Genomic DNA, 22,587 nt, shown 5'->3' on the forward strand with positions numbered 1-22,587 from the left:
ACAACAAAAATGATAATAACACCAAAAAATAACAAGTATATGAAAGAGAAAAAAAATGAAAAAGAAGAAATTTTAAAATTTAAGAAGAGAGAAACCTTTTCAAATATTTTAAAATTAGAATGTGAATTTATTTTGAATATTTTTAAAAGTTTAGAAGTTTTAAACATAACATTTTAAACCCAACCAATTTTAATTTCCAAACAGTTTTTTTCACCTATCCCTCAATTTACTCCTCTAACTTGTTCCCTTTGCCAATTTTCGTCACCTCTCTGCTGTGCCCCATCTTCTCCGACAAGCCTACACACCAGAAAACCAGCTAAAGAAAGGACCTACAAGTCCCAAAACCCCCTTCCATTTCCCTTTACCATTTCCGTCAAAACACCTCCACGCTCCTACCATCTTCTTCGACCAACCAACAACCTCAGCCCCTTGCTTCAGCCACCAAACGACAAAACCCCAAAACCCACCTGAAACCGATACCAGACCCCACTATTCTCTTCCTCTCTCCGGCAAAAACCAGACCCAAACATACCTACTTTGACAAACAGCAGCTCCAAACCGTAACTCCAACAACAAGTTTTTCCTCCGGTAACTTTATCTCTAATCTTTTATTACTACTAACTAATCCTGAGTTCCATTATATTTGCTCTATTTTTTTGTTTATTTATTATTTCTAGTTACTGTTCATCGAAAATTGAATATATTCTCTTAAAGTTTTATGGATTCACTGTTTTAAGTCACTGACTTCAAGTGGAAACTTAGTGCAAATGTATAAATATTAGCTTTATTTTGCTCTTTTTAGAAATGGTTTCTTTAGCATTTTACTCCCTATTCTGTATTGTTTGTGATGATTTCATTTTTTAGAGTCAAACTATATAAACTTTGACTAGCATTTTAAAATTTATTCTTTCTATCATATTAATATGAAAAAATTGCAATTTATAATACTTTTCGTATAGTTTAGAATATCTAATTTTTTTGTTTAAAATATCGAATTACTGTGATCTAATTTAACTTTGAAAATTAGTCAAATTGACTTTCGAAAAGGGCAACATGACAAACAATTCTGGACGGAGGAAGTACTTGTTTTATGTTTTTATCATTGGGTTCTTTGTAACAGCTTGTTTGGATGGTTGTTACTATTTCTATTGTATTGTTTCCTTAAATTCATCTTTAGGCATCAACTTAAAGTCCCATTTGGTGTCATTCAGTTTCAAAAACAACAACATAGCCAATGTGATCTCACAAGTGGAGTCTGGGCAAGCAAATTTATAAAAGAAAAAACAAGCTTCTTACTTATGCAACTGTCTCACTCTTTCTTGAATTGGCAGCTGATTGGTTCTGGTTTGCAAAGAAAAAAAATGTTTGATTGATCATATAGTGATTGTAACATGGGTATGCTTATCATTCTATAAAAATGTGATTGTAATGTAGTTTGTTAAATGTGATGCTACATTTTTAACCTTTTTGAACTCACTACATAGGAATGGATAAGCTGTCATTTGAAGAAATGACAATCTTAGTTTTGTTGGAACAACTGGTGCTACTTTGTGGTTGCACAAACAGGCTGGTAAGGAGAGTGCCTATATCTTGTCAAGATCAATAGTGCCATGTCTGTGCTGAGGTCAATATTGCCATGTCACAGAGACAGGTAAGAACAATGTGGTGTAACTTTTATCTTATGGATCTGTATCATATATTACTGCAAGCATTTATCTAAATCATTCTTGTTTGATTGAGATGTGGCAAGACATCTATCTAACATTGCTTAGATTTTATTTGCGGACATTAATTTGCATTTATAAGACAATCTCCAACCCGCTTCTATTTTACTTTCCATTCTCTATATTTGGGGAGTATAGAGAATGTCCTCTCCAACGACACTTAGTTGTCTCTCTATTCTTCCATTTATAAAGAGGCTGGAGAACTACTATTCACCTCTTTATTTTACTCTCCATTCTCTATATTTGGAGAATATGGAGAATGTTCACTCCAACCACACTTTAATCATCTCTCTATTCTTCCATTTATAGAGAGGTTGGAAAACTTCTATTCTCCTCTTTATTTTACTTTTTGGTTATTTATTTTTATTTTTATTATTTTATAATTAACATATTATTTTTCATATAAGGCAATTAATTAAATCTTTAATATATACAATTCTTTTAAATGTAATATAACGTTTTGAAAAATATTATTTAATATATATTATTTTCATCCCATTTAATAACATTTCAACTTTTTAAAATTTTCATCACTTTAATATAATTTGATATTATTAATAATTTTCACTATGAAGAATGCACAAAATTAAAATGATGAGATGAAAATTTTCATTTGAAAATACAATACATGAGATAATTATTTAAATACAAGATAACAATACAATACATATTATAATAATGTTATCACAACAATTTTGCCAGAAAGTTATGTTTATTAATTTTTATATTATATAATATTTGCTTGCAATTTATTTTATTTAGAAATTTAGAATAAAATCTAATTTTATGTTAAATAAAAATTAAAAAATATAATTTATATTACATGAAAATTATATGAAGTGGTTACTTGAAAAAAAGGAGGGAAATTATATTATGAAATAAGAAAATAAGATTAAAATAGAAATAATCATAATAAAATATTGAGGAGAGAGAAAATGATTCTTTTTAGAGAGTAAAATAGAGAATTGGGTTGGAGTTTGTTGTCTGAAAATATAGAGAATTCTATATTTAGAGAGTAAAATCTATATTTAGAGAGTAAAATAGAGGCAAGGTTGGAGATGCCCTAAGGCACACAAAGTTCAACTGGAAATGCAAATCAATGGTTGTGATGATTGATAGCAACTCTTTTTCTTTCTTGGCTAGGTGACAAAGAAGTATTTTTTCCAAAAGTGGTATTAATACATAACTGTAAACAGCTAAGGAAAAGCATTTTGTATGCTGATTAGGTCTTTTCCTAGACAAACAGGCATGTTTAGTTCCAACAGGATAAAAAACACATCTATCCTACACCCTTGTCAAAAACATACCTAGGCCTACACAGTGTTGTGAAAGGCGCTCGCCATAGCGCCTTTGGCAAATGGCCAGGCGAGGCGAGGCTGTGTCGCCATTATCCACTGAGGCGAGGCGACCTCAAATAGGCGACCCGAGGCGACCCAATGGCGATGTAAATGGCGTCGCCATTTTGATTTATTTTTTTTAAAAAAGTTTTAACTTAATAATATTAGTTTTTTTTTTTCTATTTTCAAACTTTCATCTGACTTTCGTGTATTCCTCTTCTTCTCTTCCTCGAGTTGCTGCTTCTTCTTCTCTTCCTCAGTGTTTACTCTCTTCTTCTCTTCCTCAGTCGCTGCTCTCTTCTTCGTCTCTTTCCCTCGAGTTGCTGCTCCATTCGTCTCTTTCTCTTTCACTCTTCACTGCTCCCTGCCTTCACTACTCTTTTTTTCCCTCTGTTTTCTTCACTCTCTGTTTTGTCCCAGATTACTGTAAAATGCTTTTTGCTTTCACTGTGTTGTGACTTCTGTCCATTATTTTTTTGAAAAAAAATTAATTCTTCTATAGTAATTATTATAGTATTTGTAATATATGTAATTGCTATTGAAATTTTGAATATTATATGTGCAATTAAATGTTGTTAATTTTTGGTATTAATTGGCGCCTCGATTAAAAAAGGCGAGCGCCTCGCCGCGTGGCGAGGCAGGCCCTTGTCGCCTTTCGCATCCAAAACACCGGGCCTACATGTAGATGATGGCAAGCGTAAACAAACAAGTGAGCTAAGTTACTTGATTGCAGCTTGAATTGCATCTAGAGAAGTCCTTTTTGGAAGTGCTAATGGAGCAAAAAGCCCTCTCACCGGTGAGAGGACATGTAGTGAGTTTAAGTGAATAGGTGGTGTGAGAAATATAGAGAAAAAATATTATTGAATTGTTCACTCTACATTATTACACTAGACCCTATTTATAGACACCACAATAGACTCCTTTTCCAACTAGGACACTACAATACAATTCTTTCCGAAGTAGGATTGTATATACCATTTCTATTCCTATTACTATTCTAAGTAGGATGGTATATATTATTCTCGTTCTTATTCCAATTGTAACACTCTCCCTCAAGCTGGTGCATACAAATCATATATACCTAGCTTGTTACAAATGTAATTGAAATGAGGATCGATGAGGGACTTGGACTGGGAGATGAAGAGGGTGACAACGCTAATAAAAAAACTAGCTGAAATGATTATAACTACAACAACAACAACAACAACAAAAAATATCCTGTGGAAACATAGCAAGGATGGAGTCTTCTCAGTCAACAATGTCTACAAAAGAGGACTAATGGGGATGACAGGGGCCCCAAAGTATAATTGGAAGTACTTTTGGAAGAGTGATTTTCCTACAAAAGTAAAGTGTTTCACTTGGTTAGTGATAAAGAGAGCATGTTTAAGAGAACACGTTCTACAAAAGAAAGGCAGACAATTGGTTCCTAGGTGTTTTTGTGCAACTTGACAGGGGAAACAAATAACCATCTCTTCCTGCATAGTTTACAGCTCAAATTTGGAACTTGTTTCTCAACATCACAAGCTTGAACTGGACAATGCCAGAACACATCAGATTTGTTGAGCTGTTGGATTAGGAGGGGAGGCAGTAAGAGTCAAAAGAGATGGTGAAAGCTAATATCATCATGTGTATGGTGGTTGGTCTGGAAAGAAAGAAATGGAAGATGTTTTGAAGATAGATCCAATTTCATCCACAAAGTTAATGGAATTGTATAGTATCTCTACTTTTTTGGTGTAAACAACTTTGTATAGATGATATAGACCAGATTATAAATTTGATAGGAAATTTGTAATTATTCCTTTTTGGAGGTAGCCAACATATCCTTAATGTTGTAGAATTCAACCTTGCTAGTTTTTTTTTTTTTTTTTAAAAAAAAGACTTGGGGAAGATATCTGCAAGTTGATCACTTGACACACAAATTCTGTAACAATATCTCCCGACTTCCCAAACCAAGCTTGAGAAGAACGTTTTAGACCATAGAGTGACGTGCACAATCGAATAGAAAAAAAGTGCCAAAATGACACAACAAACCCCCACATGAGGTGTTTAAAATGAACAAAGCTTAGTTAAGGGGTCTAAGTGAAAATTGATGCCAACTTTAGGGGACCACCGTTGGGTTTGACCTAAATTAAATATAAAAAAGTAGTCACCAGAAAGATGGCACAGTGCTACACAAATTAAATATAAAAAAGTAGTCACCAAAAATATGGCACGATGCTACACAAAAGTAAATAGTCACTGGAATGATGGAACGATTCTACAAAAATTAGATATGAGAGAGTAGTCACTGAAAGGATGGCACAGTGCTACAAAAATTAAACATGAAAAAATAGTCACCGAAAAGATGACACGTTACTACACAAAGTAAATATAAAAAAATAGTTACCAAAAAGATGGCATAGTGCTACAGAAATTAGATATATGAAAGTAGTCACTAGAATGATTACACGGTGCTATACAAATCAGATATGTGAAAATAGTCGCCGGAAAGATGGCATGATGCTTACACAAACATTGGCTGGTACGGAGTTGACACAAAAACCACCCTAGAAAGTTATAGAAAGTTGATGCATGACCGTTTGGCTAAGTTTTTTCCCCTAAATATGGTGTTCATGCATATATCATTGGCCCTACTTTCGTTAACATAAACAATGGCAAGACAGGTGGCATATCTGAGTCATAGCCGTCCGCCAGCAGCGGAATCTTTTTTTTTTCTACCAAGATTGTAAGAGCTCTGATACCATGTGAGAAATATAGGAAAAGAATATTACTAAATTGTTCCCTACAATATTGCGTTGAGAATCTATTTATTGCCTTTACATCAAGAATCCTTTTCCCACTAGGACACTATAAGGCAATTCTTTTCTAAGTAAAATTCTATATACTATTTCTATTCCTATTACTATTACTATTCTAAGTAGCATGGTATATGTTATTCTTGTTCCTATTCCCGATCCTTTTCTAACTAACAGGTGGAATATTAATATCACAAACAACAATTGTTGTATGTGATACAATTGATAGGACAACTTCAAATGAAGTAAGACCACAAGTATTGCCAACCTGCTGTTTTCTTGGTTTGAAGGAACTATTTTAGCTCAAATCACATGGTCATAGATCGATCTAAAGAGGCATAAACTTCACTCATGTGATACAACTTGCTTCATCCATAGGTAGTGATACCTATTACAAAAAGTCTTATACCCCATGGTGATCCAACCTCAATCAATTTGAGATGTAGAATTTGCTAACTTTTCTATGTTATGGTGGCAGGTGGTAGGTCATCCTAGATTATTTTTAACTTTCTAAATAGCTACCTTATGACACTGTCTAGATAAGGGTAATGAACCCTCAAGCTGCTGCAAGCACAGTGGTGTGCTTCATTAAAGTTAAACATCTTTAATACCAACATAAAATGACACAATATATTCCTTGTAAAACTGTAATTCGAATTGATGCTCACACCCAACTAACGAAGTACATAAGCTGCTATGCCAGTCTGTGATGATAATTTGTGTTAATAATGTCAAACTTTTCTTTGTGTAAGAGTTACTTGATGAGCTAGGAGAAATGAATAGGGACAATGCACAAGTACCCCCTCAACCTATGCCCGAAATCTCAGAGACACACTTATACTATACTAAGTCTTATTACCCCCTGAACTTATTTATTTAATAATTTTCTAGCCCTTTTTCGGCCTACGTGACACTATCTTGTGGGTCCAATGTTGGCTGATTTTTTTTCTCAAACTAGTGCCACGTAGGCCAAAAAAGGGTAGAAAATTACTTATAAAATAAGTTTAGGAGGGTAATCGGACCTTAGTATAGTATAAGTGTGTTTTTGGGATTTCAGGCATAGGTTGAGGGATAGTTATGCATTTTCCCGAAATGAATAGCACTGTAGTGATAAAATGGAGAATGGATAAAGGCATGGGAAGAAAAGAGAAAGGAGAGAGAGAAGAAAAATACAGAGGGAGAAGGGAGTGAAATAATGAGAGAGGGAGAGAGTGATAGAGAGAATGAGAGAAAAGCATAGTAGAGTAAAGGAGAGAAAAATCAAGGGTAAGAGATGGCAAAAGAGGAAGAAGTAGATGAGAGAAAGGCAAGAGGAAGCTTGTGATAACCTCAGTTCAATTTGCGAAGTGATATGTCCTCAAAAGAATATACGGGTTATATCTACAGAATAGGGAGCTCTATAATTTATAACTCGTGAAACAGTAAGTCTCTATGATAGATTAGATACAAACTAAACTAAATAAACAAAATCAAACAAGAAATGCTGGTTATGTTTCTTTTATGACTACGTCAGATCTATTCATTGGAAAGTAGAAATAAGCGTGCAAAGAAGAGGATAATTAAGTCTTTAATCAAATGTTTAACATAACATCAACATTAGCGGAACAGAGACTTCTAATTTCCTTAATGAAAAGGTCAGGGGGGTCTATCTCGCACATGATTGAGCGGAAGAATTGTGTATATCCTTTATCAAAAAAAAAAAGAATTGTGTATATCTTACAATGCAAGTCGTTATAAAATCTGTCCATTCCTTTTCCATTTCCTCACCTAAACCAATTTTAGAATTGCCACATACTCCAAAGAACAGGCAGGTTCAATCTCATCGGTATACTTGCACTTATAAAAATAATTGGAACTTGAATATTGCTAGACCTTCTCAACCGTTGGAGTTGATGAGTGTTTAGTGTACTGTGAGTAAAAGAATCTCAAGGATTATGAATGAACAAGTTGTAACAAAAGGATGAATTGGTTGATGTGCTTAAATGCATGCCTTGATAGTTGGAAATGGTCATCTGACTCAAGAAGGCAAAGTGAGCCTAAGATTATTCACCTTTTTCATTTAAGTTCTGAAAGAAGTGATATTTGTAAAGAAAATAAAATAAAATTCATGTCCCAAGATTTGGAAAGTGGGAAGGTTGATAGGAATGTGTAGATTGCCCATCATATGAGTCCTCTTGAAAGCTATTTAAGGCGTACACATCCGTTAGGATAAAGTAGGGATCATAGAAGGATATTCTGATGCTTTTGTTAGCAAATATTTAAGTCATTCAAAGGCCAACAACCTATTTTACATGTATCATTTATACCCAAGAATAATTTCACCCTCTCAAGTTTTATTAATCTAGGTAATTTGTTCGACCTGGATGTAGGATTTAACTTGATAGGTCCAGCTTTTGAAAGAGGGTATGCAGAACCCTCTGATGTACAACTAGATAACCTATCCTCAAAATCCACTACATAAACATTCACTTCCATGTATTCTCTATCTGTACTGTGAGTAATTCCACATGTTATCTTGAGGAACTTACACTTCAATTACTTATCAATTATCCTAGGATCAGTGGTGTCTTTAAATTCCCTTTATGTTCTTAACATTGTTGTGGCATTTTATTGATATGATTACTTCTTCTAACATGTAATCTTTGGTCTGCATATTGATTTCATTTTCTGTTGTGTCTTTGCAGATTATTATTGGCCTTCAAAGGCTGGCGTTCCATAAAATATCTGTCATTCTCCTCTTTCTGGTGCAAGTTATACTCAAGTGGAAGTTACAATGAGGTATTATCAAATGGTGTTGCAAGCAAGAAAAAAGAGTTCAATTTTGAGCATTTATTCCACTCCTGTACCAAAATCTACATTTTGAAGTGCCTTCATGCCCTTCTCATTGTGTCAGGGAAGGCTCAGAGTATCTTTATTGGCACTAGACTTGTGAATCTTTATGCTCACTTGGGTGATGTTTCTTTGTCACAGAAGACTTTCTGCATGATAGAGAATAAAGATGCTTATACTTGGAATTCTATGATATCGTCTTATGTTCGTAATGGCCATTTCTGGGAATCCCTGAATTGTTTGAATGAAATGTTGTCCACAGCTGATGTTAAGCCTGACTTTTACACTTTTCCTCCAGTGTTGAAAGCTTGTAATAGTATAATTGATGGTGTAAGGATACACTGCTGGGCTTCAAAACTTGGGTTAGAGTGGGATGTGTTTGTAGCTGCCTCCTTGGTGCATATGTATTGCCGTTTCCAATCTTCTGGTATTGCCTTTAGAATTTTTAAGGACATGCCTTATCGAGATATGGGTTGTTGGAATGCTATGATATCTGGGTTTTGTCAGAATGGAAATGCTACAGAGGCATTGAGCTTGTTGGATGAGATGAGATTAGAGGGTATAAAAATGGATACAGTGACTATTGCAGTAGTACTTCCTACATGTGCACAGCTTGGTGATGTTGTGCATGGAATGTCAATTCACTTGTATGTTATAAAGCATGGCCTAGAATTAGATGTCTTTGTGTCGAATGCTTTAATAAACATGTATGCCAGATTTGGTGAGCTAAGTTATGCACAAAAAGTATTTGATGGTATGATGGTAGTGAGAGATTTAGTATCATGGAACTCTTTAATTGCTGCATACGAGCAGAATAATGTTCCCGAAAAAGCACTGAAGTACTTTCAAGAGATGATGATAAATGGGGTTCAGCCTGACTTGTTGACATTGGTGAGCTTAGCTTCTAGTATTGCTCAAACCAAAAGTTTTCGTTCTTGCAGATCGGTTCATGGATTTGTATTAAGGAGATCTTGGATTCAGGTAGATGTTATTATGGGTAATGCTGTTGTGGATATGTACGCGAAGTTGGGTCTTATTCATTGTAGTCGTAAGGTTTTTGACGAGATCCCTATTAAGGATGTAGTGTCATGGAACTCAATGATCACAGGTTATGCTCAAAATGGACTTGCAAGTGAGGCTATTGAAATTTACAACATGCTGAAAGAGTGTGACGACATAGAACCAAACCAAGGAACTTGGGTGAGCATTTTGCCAGCTTATGCTCATCTAGGGGCACTGCAAGAAGGAACAAGGACTCATGGGCATGTTTTCAAAGTAGCTCTTAATTTGGACGTCTTTGTTAGTACGTCCCTCATTGACCTTTATGGAAAATGTGGAAAACTGGATGAAGCCATGTTATTGTTTCATGAGGTGCCTAGAATGAGTTCAGTCCCTTGGAATGCCATAATATCATGTCATGGTATTCATGGAAATGGTAGGGTTTCTCTGAAACTGTTTAATGATATGCTGAATGCAGGTATTAAACCAGATCATGTAACATTTTTATCTCTATTGGCTGCTTGTAGCCATTCAGGCTTAGTTGATGAGGGTAAAACTTACTTTCATATGATGGAGCAAGAGTTTGGCATTAAACCTGGTCTAAAGCACTATGGCTGCATGGCTGATCTGCTTGCCAGGGCTGGGGGCCTAGAAACAGCATACCAATTTATAAAAAACATGCCTTTGCAACCGGATGCTTCAGTTTGGGGTGCTCTTCTTGGTGCATGTAGAGTACATGGAAATGTTGAGCTGGGTAAATTGGCTTCCGATAATTTGTTTGAAGTTGATCCAGAGAATGTTGGCTACTATGTAGTGCTGTCCAACATCTATGCTAATTATGGGAGCTGGGAGGGGGTGAATGAAGTGAGATCATTGGCTAGAGACAAGGGGTTGAAGAAGACTCCAGGATGGAGCTCAATTGACCTAAACAATAAGATTGAAGTATTTTATACAGGAAACCAGTCTCATCCACAATGCCACGAGATATATGAGGAATTAGGTATTTTAACTGCTAAGATCAAGACCTTAGGTTATACTCCAGATTATACCTTTGTATTACAAGATGTCGAGGAGGACGAGAAGGAACAAATCCTTACCAGTCATAGTGAGAGATTGGCTATTGCTTATGGAATTCTTAGCACTCCTCCTAAAAGTCCTTTACGGATCTATAAAAATTTACGGGTTTGTGGCGACTGCCACAATGTAACTAAACTAATTTCTAAGATTACAGAGAGAGAGATTATTGTAAGGGACTCCAATCGCTTTCATCACTTCAAGAATGGTGTTTGTTCATGTGGGGATTACTGGTAACATACGCCCATAGCTCTGCAGAGAAATTTAAACCTTTTAAGGTTGGCATCATTATGCTGTAGCTGCTGCAAGAAATGTAATTTGTTCTTTTCAAGCTGTTGTACTGTACTGTGATTGATGAATCCTCACAGTCGTTCTTTTTCTGGAATTCACTCTTCCCTGTTCTTGGTCTGAAAATAAAGAAAGGTCTTTCATTTAAACTTGATTTTGGTTCGCTACCAATTCATTGATTAAAGTTAAGAACTCATCAATTTGCAAAACAAAATCAGGATTTGGCCGAAAAAGAAGCATGACTACGACCTATGGATACCATGACCAATCACCATCAATAAAGAAGAATCTTTCTAAATCACTTCGTGTCTTCAAGAATCCAAAATACACTGGGAATGGAACAGAGATTTTTACGGAGGTAATCATTTCATTCTCTTGCATATTTACTTTTGTCTAGTGTTGTAGTCACATAATTGCCATTTGATGCAAGTAAAATTAAATTTTTTAGATCCTTTCAAATCACTGCAACAATTTTTCTTTTGGAATGAGGAGTATATATTTGTTAGTTTTAAGGTCTAACAAGACATTCCTTTAAGTAAGCTAAGTTGACTAAAATTAATTGATATGTTTGTCTTCTGTGAGGCAGAGACATGCTCATTTTTTTACCATTTCAAACTATTAGATAATTTATCCATTACCTTTTTTATTTGTCTGCCTGAGAAATAAATTCAGGAAATAGAGCTTTCACTTTTATCACTTTCTATATTTCCTGTTGCAGGCTTGACAAAGGTATATGTGTATATCAGTTTCTTGGTTGTGCTGGTCGATCTCAAAAAATGCTTATGCTCCATTTCACCAGTCTAAAAATGAGAAGTGTCTTATAATTGAATTTGCTGGTAAGAAATTGTGACGGTTACCGAGTGTGATTGCTCTGTTGTTCTTTGAAACCATTCTGTCTTTGTGTGTGTCACAAGACTTTTGATATTAGCTTCATAGCTTGTACATTTTGTTGTTACAAACTTACTATTACCTTTCAATTGAACATCCTACTATTTTCAGTGTGGAAGGCAGTTTAATTAGGCTGGTTTACTCACATGGGGTAGGAACATATGTTGTTGCGGAACTCTACTTTACTAGATCATGAGAACGCACTAAACTTATTGCTTGTGATTTTACCTTCGTGTTGAGTAAATTGCTGGTGCCTTGAGTTTGTACTCTGAAGTCTCGAGCATGTATACTCAAATGCTTTATTAGCCTCCTTTCTATATTCTTAAATGGTTGAACCTGGAGAGCTCCAGGAACCTTCCCCTCTTTCATTCCCCCACTCGCAAACAAAGAACTAAAAAATCTAAGCCCATCACATTTGTCACCTGTTGAGTCCTTTTAGCCAACTCTTAGACTTTGATGTTTACTCTTCGAGTTGAACCAGATATTTCTTTCAAGTATTATTTGTGCTCTTTCTTCGTTTATATTTGAATGCTTCATGTTGTAAAAGTGTATTTGTGCTGTTTATTTATTTATTTATTGTCAAGGTCTTTACATGTACAAGTGTTATACGTTCATACACATTTATAATTAGATTGTTAATGCCTATGTGGAAGTACTTGAACTTTGTTAACTCCTTGGTTAGAGTTCGCTTTGAGTTAATAATCTAAGGAAGTCTTTTGGATGTCAGATTATTTCATGTCTCGAATCTAGGCTTCAACATCGATTACCGTCGCAACAGGAAAGCAGAAAATATTATCAGGAACTTTACCAAGTCATGCTGTAATTTTTCATCTTGGCTGGTTCCATGTTTCGATCTCTTGTGCAATGTTATCAACTGTTCAAGCACGAGACTGGCAGACGGTGAACCAAAATCAGAGGCTGTGGCCACCCCAGATGTTCGCCGAAGGTAAAGATATTGGAAGAATTCAAACCTCTGTAAGTGGAGAAGTGTTCTGCTCCCAAGCTGCCACCAGAACAAATAGGAAAATGGTGTATACGATAGAGATATCAGAATATCATTTGTTGCTTTATGTATAGCATGTTTTGCCGTATTGTTCTACAGAACTGTATGGTGTGTATTTGTTAGATTGTAAGGCCTCGAAATGATGGTTGTTGATCACTTTTCAGTTGAAATACCATTGTAGCGACTATTTTTCAATTATAGGAGCTGAGAAGTTCTATTTGTGAATTTTATTCCAAAGTGAAACTATGACCACTTCGAAACAAAATCTACAATATCCCTCTTCATACCACACCACCAATGGGGCTGACTCAGGTCATGATACATCTTTGTCGCACTCCGATGGATGGAATATCAGGAACCCCTCAAGAATCAGTCTAACCAACTCGCCAACTTGGGCATATAAATCCTGCCTCCAATCCGCAAGACATCGTCAGAAGAATGAGATATGGTTTCTCATCATTAGACTGGTGCTCGCGAATGTGCTGGAAGAACAAGTTTCAATAAAAGTAAACAAACCACCTGTACCCTTGGAGATCTGCAACCGGACGAGATTGTGGGCCAACCTCTGGACATCTCTAGTCAATGGTCTCTCCTCCACACTAATAGCGGCAAGACTTCCCATGCTAGAAGTCTTCCTACTCAAAACATTGGCCACCATATTGGCCTTCCTTGGATGATACAAAAGTAATATTATAGTCGTTGAGTAGCTCTGCCTGAATATATACTGAAGATAACGATGATCCGTGAGAAGCTCACTATAAACTCCACACGTGTTGCCATAGCTTAAGCACAAACATTGCAACTGCCAATTCTAAATCATGGGTAGGGTAGTTCCTCTCATAGGTCTTTAATTTATCCTTCTTCATCAAAACACCACCTGACCCGACTCCGGAAGCATCACAATAAATGTTGAAATCCTTCGGGTAAGCCAAAACAGGAGTCGACGTCAACAAAGTATTGAGCTTTTGAGACCTGTCTTCACACTCGTCCGACCACTGGAAACTCACAATCTTACGAGTCAATCTAGTCAAGGGAGATGCAATAGTAGAGAAGCACTACACAAAATCGTCGGTTACAACACACAAGTCCCACAAAAATCCAGATCTTAGTAATCAATGTGGGTTTGGCCAACCCTTCACTGCCTCAATCTGGGTTGGATCCATCCGAATATCCTTCTTGGACACCGCGTGTCCCAAAAATACAACAGAATCAAGTCAAAACTCACACTTCGAGAACTTGGCGTAAATCTTTTCTTCCCTCAATCTTTGAAGTACAATTCTCAAATGTCGGACGTGGTCCTCCTCAATCTTGGAGTACACCAAAGATGTCATCAATGAACACTATGACACGAATCTAAATAAGTCCAAAACACTCCTCAACTCCATGAAGGTTGTAGGGGCGTTAGTCAAACCGAAATACATCACAAGAAACTCACAATGCTCACAACTAGTCCTGAAGGCTGTCTTAGGGTATTTGATGCCCAAAACTTCAGTTGAATGGTAACCAGATTTCGAATCACTATTGGAAAATAGAGATGCACCTTGAAACTGATCAAACAAATCATTAATACGATGAAGATGGAAATCAATAGACATCCTCATGGATCCATCTTTCTTCCTCACAAACAACATAGGAGCACCCCACGGAGAAACAATAGGGTGAATGAATCCCTTACTGAACAAATCCTGCAACTGATCTTTCAATTCCTTCAATTCGGCTAGAGGCATGCAATATGGAGCAATAGAGATGGGCTTGGTGCCCAATTCCAAGTCAATAGCAAAATCGATATCCCTATCCGGGGAACACCTGGAAGATAAGTATGAAAAACATTTACAAACTCTCGAATGATGGGCACATAATCCATGAGAGGTGGCTCAACACTAGTACCCCGAATGAACGCCAAGTAGGAAAAAACACTTTATCAACCAATATCTGAGCTCTAAGGAAGGAGATTACCTCGTTAGGGTAAGAACTACTAACACCCGTCCACTCAACTCTTGGAACACCCGGCACGCTAAGATGACAATCTTAGCTTAATTATCAACAATAGCATGATGAAAGCAAGTAAATTCATACTCAAGATAATATCAAAGTCTATCATCCCCAAAATGATTAATTCTACCCAAATATCATATCCATCCAAAGAAACAAGACATGATTGATACACTTGATCCACCACTAAAGGTTCACCCACTAGTAGGGTTGTTCATGGTTATGGTAAAAAAAATCAAACTGAACCGCAATCAAAAACCAAATCGATTTTAAAAATTGATATTTGGTTTGATTTGTTTAGGTTTGATTTTAAATTTTGAAAACCGATACTATTTGGTTTGGTTGTGGTTTTACCAAAAAATAACTGCAAAAATAACCAAACCGAACCGATAACTAGATTTATAAACTTTATAATTATTTATATATTATTTATAAATAAATATAAATATTTTGTTAAATTTTAAGTAACGGAAGTCTTTAACTACAATTTTCTCAAGTCTAACATTTAAATTTTAGCCCAATTACAATACTAAGTCCAATTCCATCAAAATTGATTACCTACCAACCTTTCATAAGATAGTTACACACTTTCTCTTAATTTAATAACTTTGATCGTGTAATGATAACTCTAGTATAGTAGTATTGCTTAATTGATTAACTTTTATGTGGTTTCACATGTGATTTAGCAACATGCAAAATTGTGGCTAAACAGTAACAGAATTGTGGCTAACACTACTTTGACACGATCATTTAGCCACGATTTATGGTGTGCCTATAACAGGCGTCGCGGGAAATTAACCACAGTTTAGGCGTCCATGGTAACATTTTTTTAGCCATGATTTGATGTGAAATAGCCACGGTTGATCGTGGCGAAATATAACCACTGATAATGTTCATAATATATATTTACCACAGTTCAACCGTGGCTAATTACAGTTTTCTAATTAAAAAATTTACAATTTTTCCTAGAAATACCCTGCAAACAATGCAATATTTGATAGGCATCCACTAATACATTGACCGTAATACCAAATCATATGCTCAAGATGGTCTTTTTTATTAACTGTCCAGATATCAATTCAACGAGAATCTAAGGTTCTTATTGAAGGAACTAAATATACATTGGGATCCATAAATATTTAAAGAACCAATGCTTATGATATCTCTTTCAGGGTATGTAAACTTCATTGGCCTTAAGCTCACCAATTTTCCTGAACGATTCGAAAGCAATGATGCAACAAGATAGACCTCACAACAGTGATAAACCCAATCATACAACACATGTAGATTCCTTACTTATGACAACAATTAGATAAATTAATTTAAATATATAGTTTTGCCCTAGGGAAATTCTTTATTAACTAAATATGATGTTTTATTTTTCCTATAAAAGTGGATACATGGATTACAAAGAACATGGGATTACACAAGTTAATCAATGTTGAGGTGCCTCCTAATTGAAAAAATCAACTGCAACGGGATGTAGACACACATTTACACAGTTGAATAATTGCACATTAAAGGCGTAAAATTTGTCGGATATCATAAACAATGAAAAGGTATGTCAAACGGACAAAGAAGTATCACCAAGAACCCAACACATACTTGTTGCGGTCAAATCACACACACAAGTGCAGATGATCGTACAGGTAGTAAAGTGGCTCTTTGTGAGAGCCGGGTATCATATCCACAGGGACTTACGATTAAAACTACTCAATTCTCCTAACTTGCAGTTTCACACACATGTAATTTTCATATTTCAAGAGTTATTTATCATCTACTTATAACTTAAAATGAAATGTAACTAATATGATATTCAATTTCACGGGTTTCAAACAATGATTTGAAAAATATTCTAGGCTACAACTTTTATCAGGAATCATGCAATCAATATCATTTCAATGGGTAATTATTAACTATTGAATCACTGAATCATAGGGTCAGATGTATGATCATGGTATCCCAAACTCTAATCGCCTATAACACCTAACACTCTAACTACATCGTTGAGCGGGATAAAATGATTAAATACTGAGCATTAAGTTATCTTCATCTATGGTGACTCAAGCAAGGTCTCTAGATATATCCCTATCCTAGAAACGAATCAACCCTAGTTATTTAGAGTTCAACAAGCTCCCTATGCCCCACGTTATATCCTCTTATTCCTCTCCCAAGTTCAATTCGGACAATAGACATATTTATATGGTGATCAAACATGAAATACAAAAATAATAACTTAAGAGAGGTTCATGTGATAGTGAATAATAAACCCAAAATTAAACTCAAAAGAATACATTCATCTTGTAGCCACAGCCCTAGAACTAGGGTATTTAGCTACTCATAATACAAGTATTATCATACAATGTATTTGATTCATTAAATGATTAAAATGAGAAGAGTCTAATAATGAATGCTAAAAAATCCAGAAAATTGTCTCCAAAATCGTCGTTCTTTAAACCCCCCCCCCCAAAAAAAAAAGAATAATTAATAAAACAAAATAAAATCCTATATATACTAAAAGGTGAAACGTCCAATTCAGGGCCTCCAGCGCGCAACACCTTCCAGATTGTCATCCAAAAACTTTTCTGCTTCTGCACGACGCAGAGGCATCACGAGGTGTCCTATCTCGATTTAATTTTTGCAAACCTAATTGTGCATTTCTCTCCTTGATGTGGGGCCATCATGCAAATGCCTTAGAGCATTTTCTTCAGCTTCTTCCTTGCTCTCTTTTGACTTGAATCTTCAGATTGCTTCGTTTGTCCTTTTTTGTGTATGTTTGATACGCTCAAACTTACTTCTCAAATAAGAAGTAAAGCAACCGTGTCAAGTAAATAACTCAACTAGTGAGGTTGGGATCGTTCCCACGAGGAAAATAGTCTAGACTTAACTTTAACCTGTTATTACTATTGTTTGGCCAATGACTTCCTTGGAAAGTAAAAACAATAAAGGGGGGTTTCTATTTCTAAATGAGTGAAAATAAATAACGGACTTGAAAGAGACACTTAACAACTTTGAATGTTGGGTTTTAATCAATTAATCAAAGTAACTAGGGTTTACGTGTTCCCCACAGGTTCATAACTTGATAATTCTAACTATAACAATTCTTTCCAAGTATCTTGCATGCAAAGTGATAAGTTATGTATTTCTAAATCCTTGGTCCGGCATCTAGAAAATCTCACTCCGCACCTTGCTCCGGCTACGTGTATTTCTATCCTAACCCTTATCCTTACCTCATATTAAGCATCGTATTCGATATTTGACTAAGTTGTTACCTCGTACCAATCAATACTAGCCTATTAGATAGTATACACTAAATCTATGTTAATAATTCTTTTCCAATTATCTATCTCCTTGGTCCGGCAAGTAGCATTAAGGCGAGTTCTAACTTTGGTCATCCGTTAAAAAGACTTTTAAGCTTATTAATACATGCAAGACACTAATCTAGAATTGTTGTTTTAGTTAGGGTTTATCTCATTATTTGCCTATGGTTCCCACAACCCTAGCTATGGAGTTTAGTTACTCATAGCCATAAACACAATATTCAAATATATTAAATATGAATTCATGTACTTACTTCAATGAGAAAGAATAAAATCCAAAGTTTGCTTGATTAATATCCAAAAATCACTTGTAAGAATCTCAAAATCCAACACTAATACACAAAGTCTAAAAATTTGATGTCTAATCTCATAGAGTCTAACCTCAAAAATGAGGTTTTCGAACTATTTATAAAAAAAATAAAAAACCTAATTAAACAAGGATTCTAATTGCTGGAAATCTGCCAAAACGCGGCTGGGTCGACGGACCATCGTGGTCATGACGGACCGTCATGGACTCCGTCGTCCCATACTTGTGCAATTTCTTCTGCTGCTATCTTCATTCCCCTCAACGGCAAGTATGACGGACCTTCATAGGCACAACGGTCCGTCGAGGTTCTTCGTTCCAAAACACTTCAACTCTTGGAATCTGGGTACTGGGATCACTTCTCTGAACTTCACGACGAACCTGCAGGATGGACCGTCATAGCCACGACGGACCGTCACAAGCTTCGTAATCCCACACTTGGTCAGACTTCCCCATCTTCCTTCAGCAGCTGCACTACGCTGCCACCTACGGACCGTCACAAGCACGACGGACCGTCATAAGCTCCGTAGGTGGTCTCTTCTGCAGTTCTTTGCTCAAGATCTCCGCATTCAGCTTTGGACAGATTTCCTGCAAAACAAAGAGAAACTTATATAAAAATTAGCACAAAAAGGCTTTTGGACACACTAAACTTTAAGGAAAAAGTGTTAATAATACCGTGAAACCACGGTATATCAACACCCTCACTTAAATTCGTTGTTTGTCCTCAAGCGACGCACTATGACTCACTACACAATCTTCGTACAATATTATCCATGTTTTATCCTTTGCAATCATTTGGCTATCAATCTCGATTAATCTCATCACATCTATGCATGCTATCACTATTAGGCTTGAATTTTGTGGGATTAGAACATGACACAGACTCACCACGCACTAACACCTATCCTCTTCAATTTCTCACCGAGGTGCTAACAATTCTGGTATTGCAACTAGTGTCCTTACTTTAAAACAAAATCCTCCTTTTTCACACAATGATTTCAGTTTAAGATAAGGATTACTTTTCAACACTCACTCTCAGAACAAAGTCGCACTCATTCATACCTTTTGCCATAAGTTTGCCCTTATTTTCACTGCCTTAAGTTCGCTATACAACCCTTAGGATCACGATAGGACTTTTTTAGCTAGTAACATAGGCTTGGGGTCAGGTAAGGTTTATTTTGGTATACTTTAGTGACTTTTTGCCCTCCTTGACATATCGGCTAAACCTTCCACTGTCTCTCATTTTATCTCGCCCAGTTCCTCATATTCTTTCACCTTGCTATTTTCTCTTATTTCCTCATTTGTGTAAGTGACTCTCTTCTTTTCTTGCTTGTATTTCATGTGTATTTTTCTTTTTCTTTACTTTTCTTTTCATCTAATTCTTGAGTCACTTTACTTTTGTTCTTTCTCTCTCTTTGTTCTTTCAACCCCACTTTCCAGAGCATTCCTCATAGTAGCCACCCTCAACTCATGGTTTTGCCATGAGTCAAGGTACACAATACCCAAAGTTGGGTCAGGGCCATAACGAAGGTTGTTTATGCATTAGCCACCCTCAACTTATGCTTTTGGAATAAGCTGAGGTGCACATGTCCAATGAGGGACTAGGGCCAACACATTGTTCCCAGTAAAGATCAGTTGGGGTGAAAAAGAAAGGTCAAATTTTAAGCTCAGATTATTTGGATCAAAGAGGATAAATTTCATTTGGTTTCTTTTCTTTAGGGTCTATGATCTTTTCCTAATTGTCTATTACAACTTACTTTTAGCAAGACTAACCAGGCAAGTTCTAGCTCAGTACCAATAGTGGACTATTCAAATTTCCTCACACTCACTTGACATCTCATCACTATACCAGATTATCAGACACCTAGTTCGAATTTAAGACTTAGGGTAATGCAATGGTGTAACTCTGTTTCATGCTTAGAGCCACACAATTATCAGTTACTATGCCTAGTCATGCATTATTTTCTAGTTTATCAGGATATCATTTTAGCCATCATGCTTCAGACTTAAACTATGTACAGAAGATATATACATGCCGGTTCAACAGAAAAAGTAATCAGTCTTTTGGGGGAAAAGAACACAGGCAAGAAAACCCCAAAAGAGGATAGTGAATTGGGCTACTCAGACTTCACCCTAACACTCACTATCCATTTACCCCACCCCCAACAAAAAGGCATGCAATTGTCCCCAATGCATAAAAATATAAATACAAGAGTGGTAGGTGAAGCAAACTTGTGGCGCAAAGCGCCATCGATCAGCAAGATGGTGGGTCCAGTTCCCCGGAACCCATGTCCTCTGCAATCTGTACACCCTCAGTGGTGTCTTCAGCAACAACCGCACCATCATTAGTGCCTCCTGCTATCTCCACAGTGCGGGAGCTAGACGCCCCAGCCGCTAACTCAGATGCTCTCATTCGGTTCGCCTCCTCCTCAGCAAGGGAGGCTCTCCTCGCAGCCTCTATATCTCGGCGCTTCTTCTTCCGTGTTCGCGCCTCGTCCTCTGCTCGACCCCTACGCCTCTTGGCACTCTCTCTCGGGGGAGGTGGTGGAATGTCAGAAGTAGCAAAAAGGGCCACCAACACGGTGTCCTCAGCAGGCTCGACAGAAGGGGCCTCAGACTCCGGCACCCTAGCCTCTAAGATCGTGTCGATGTCTGCACGAAGAGTGTCGACTGCAGCCTAAAGAGTCGACACATCCACCGAAGGGGCTGGTCGGGCTAGCACTCTCAACTCAAAGGCGTCCAAGCGCTGGTTAACCTCAGCGATCTTCTACTCTGTAAACTACATCATCTTCCTCTCTAGACGCTCTTCGGACTCAGTAATTGACCTCTGCATCCACGGATGGATATGATGCAGAAGAGTGGCCATTTGTGCCTCTAGTTTTTGGACCCTTGCAAGCGGGACCAGTGCCAGTAGAGGGGCTGTGCGAGAGGAGCTCGGGGTTGTGTTACTACCCGGGATAGACTCGACCGGGGTAGTGTCAGTGGACGCCTGTGTAGCTGTGCGGGCCTGGGATACCGTATCAGCAAGATCATCAGCAAGTGGGGGCAGCTCTGGATGGGGCCCTCTGCGTGGATCCAACTCATTGGCCTCGTCTCTGATGAGGCCGACGTCTACAGTGCCCTGCGGGATCTTAAGCTGATCTACGTGCCATATGGGCACACCTGCGGACCTGCAAAGGTCAAAGATCATGCACGGGAAAGGGTAGGTAGTAGTGACCTTGAATGCCCTCTCGTGCATGACTGCCTGGAGAAGCCATGCGAAGTCCACCTCGAATCCAGCTATCATCGCTGCCATCAACACTGCTCGATCCCAGGTAACGATGTTATCAGGAGCTGTGGGGGAAAGGTAGTGACGGACAAGCAGCCATAAGAACTTTGCTGTGAACGTGAGGTTAGCCTTCTTGATGGCCCCCTTCGGCTCAGTCACCCAATCGGCACCCTCTCCATCTACTGAAAGGTGCAGGGCCATCCACCTCTTGGTGGTCTCTCTCAGTGCTAGCTCACGCAAGAACTGGCAGCGGTAGTCAAACTCGGCAGTGGGGGGGTCCGAGTAGACTTGAAACTGCCCGTCGACACACCACTGATTGGGCTAGTCAGTGGCTGGAGTGGGGACCTGAGCTGGTGAGCCGGATGTAGAGTCTGAACTGTCAGCCTCATCAGACGAGGCCGACGCTGCAGCAGTGGCGGGTGCGGGAACCTCACAGAGGCTTCCTCGGACCAGGATACTCCTAAGGAGCCAGACGCTCCTTCCTCATTTGTGGCTAACCCAGAGGGTGTAGCAGTCAGTGTGCGCTCCTCATCAGACTGGAGGCAGTGACTACGCCGAACGCCACCTTTTTAGGTGTGCTCTGGGAGCACGTGCAACACGGGAAGGTGTGGAAGTGCCTGGGGGCACATACTCAGGGTCCCGCTCATCATCATAGCCGATGATCATGCGTGCAGACGGGGCGACAGACTTTGATCTCCCGCGTGGGTAGATTCGGTCTTGCTTGGGTGCCATAGTAGATAGTACTTGCAAAGGATCAATATTAGTA

The 22,587-nt window shown here is 37.6% G+C and overlaps 1 protein-coding gene across 4 annotated transcripts; it reads left to right on the forward strand.

Moving 5' to 3' along the window:
• The first annotated feature begins 202 nt into the window (after nucleotides 1-202).
• LOC101249519 (pentatricopeptide repeat-containing protein At4g33990) lies at nucleotides 203-13,162 on the forward strand. 4 transcript variants are annotated; one of them, XM_010314738.4, is made up of 6 exons: nucleotides 203-588; nucleotides 1,485-1,651; nucleotides 8,541-11,181; nucleotides 11,265-11,404; nucleotides 11,765-11,882; nucleotides 12,662-13,162. In XM_010314738.4, the coding sequence occupies exons 2-3, from the start codon at nucleotides 1,611-1,613 to the stop codon at nucleotides 10,993-10,995; spliced, it is 2,496 nt and encodes an 831-aa protein (XP_010313040.2). In that variant the 5' UTR covers nucleotides 203-588; nucleotides 1,485-1,610; the 3' UTR covers nucleotides 10,996-11,181; nucleotides 11,265-11,404; nucleotides 11,765-11,882; nucleotides 12,662-13,162. The 4 variants fall into 4 exon arrangements, with proteins under 4 accessions (XP_010313040.2, XP_010313041.2, XP_025883961.2 ...); XM_010314739.4 differs by having other exon boundaries at nucleotides 8,541-11,071; XM_026028176.2 differs by lacking the exon at nucleotides 11,765-11,882.
• Nucleotides 13,163-22,587: the final 9,425 nt, after the last annotated feature.

The sequence above is a fragment of the Solanum lycopersicum genome, chromosome 11, assembly GCF_036512215.1.
Source record: "Solanum lycopersicum chromosome 11, SLM_r2.1".
In the NCBI taxonomy this organism is placed as follows: Eukaryota; Viridiplantae; Streptophyta; class Magnoliopsida; order Solanales; family Solanaceae; genus Solanum; species Solanum lycopersicum.

Coding starts and splice junctions, on each gene's coding strand:
- LOC101249519 (XM_010314738.4), top strand. CDS start 1,611: ATGTCTGTGCTGAGGTCAATATTGCCATGTCACAGAGACAG. Junction 1,652..8,540: donor TTGCCATGTCACAGAGACAG/GTAAGAACAATG, acceptor GTGTCTTTGCAG/ATTATTATTGGCCTTCAAAG.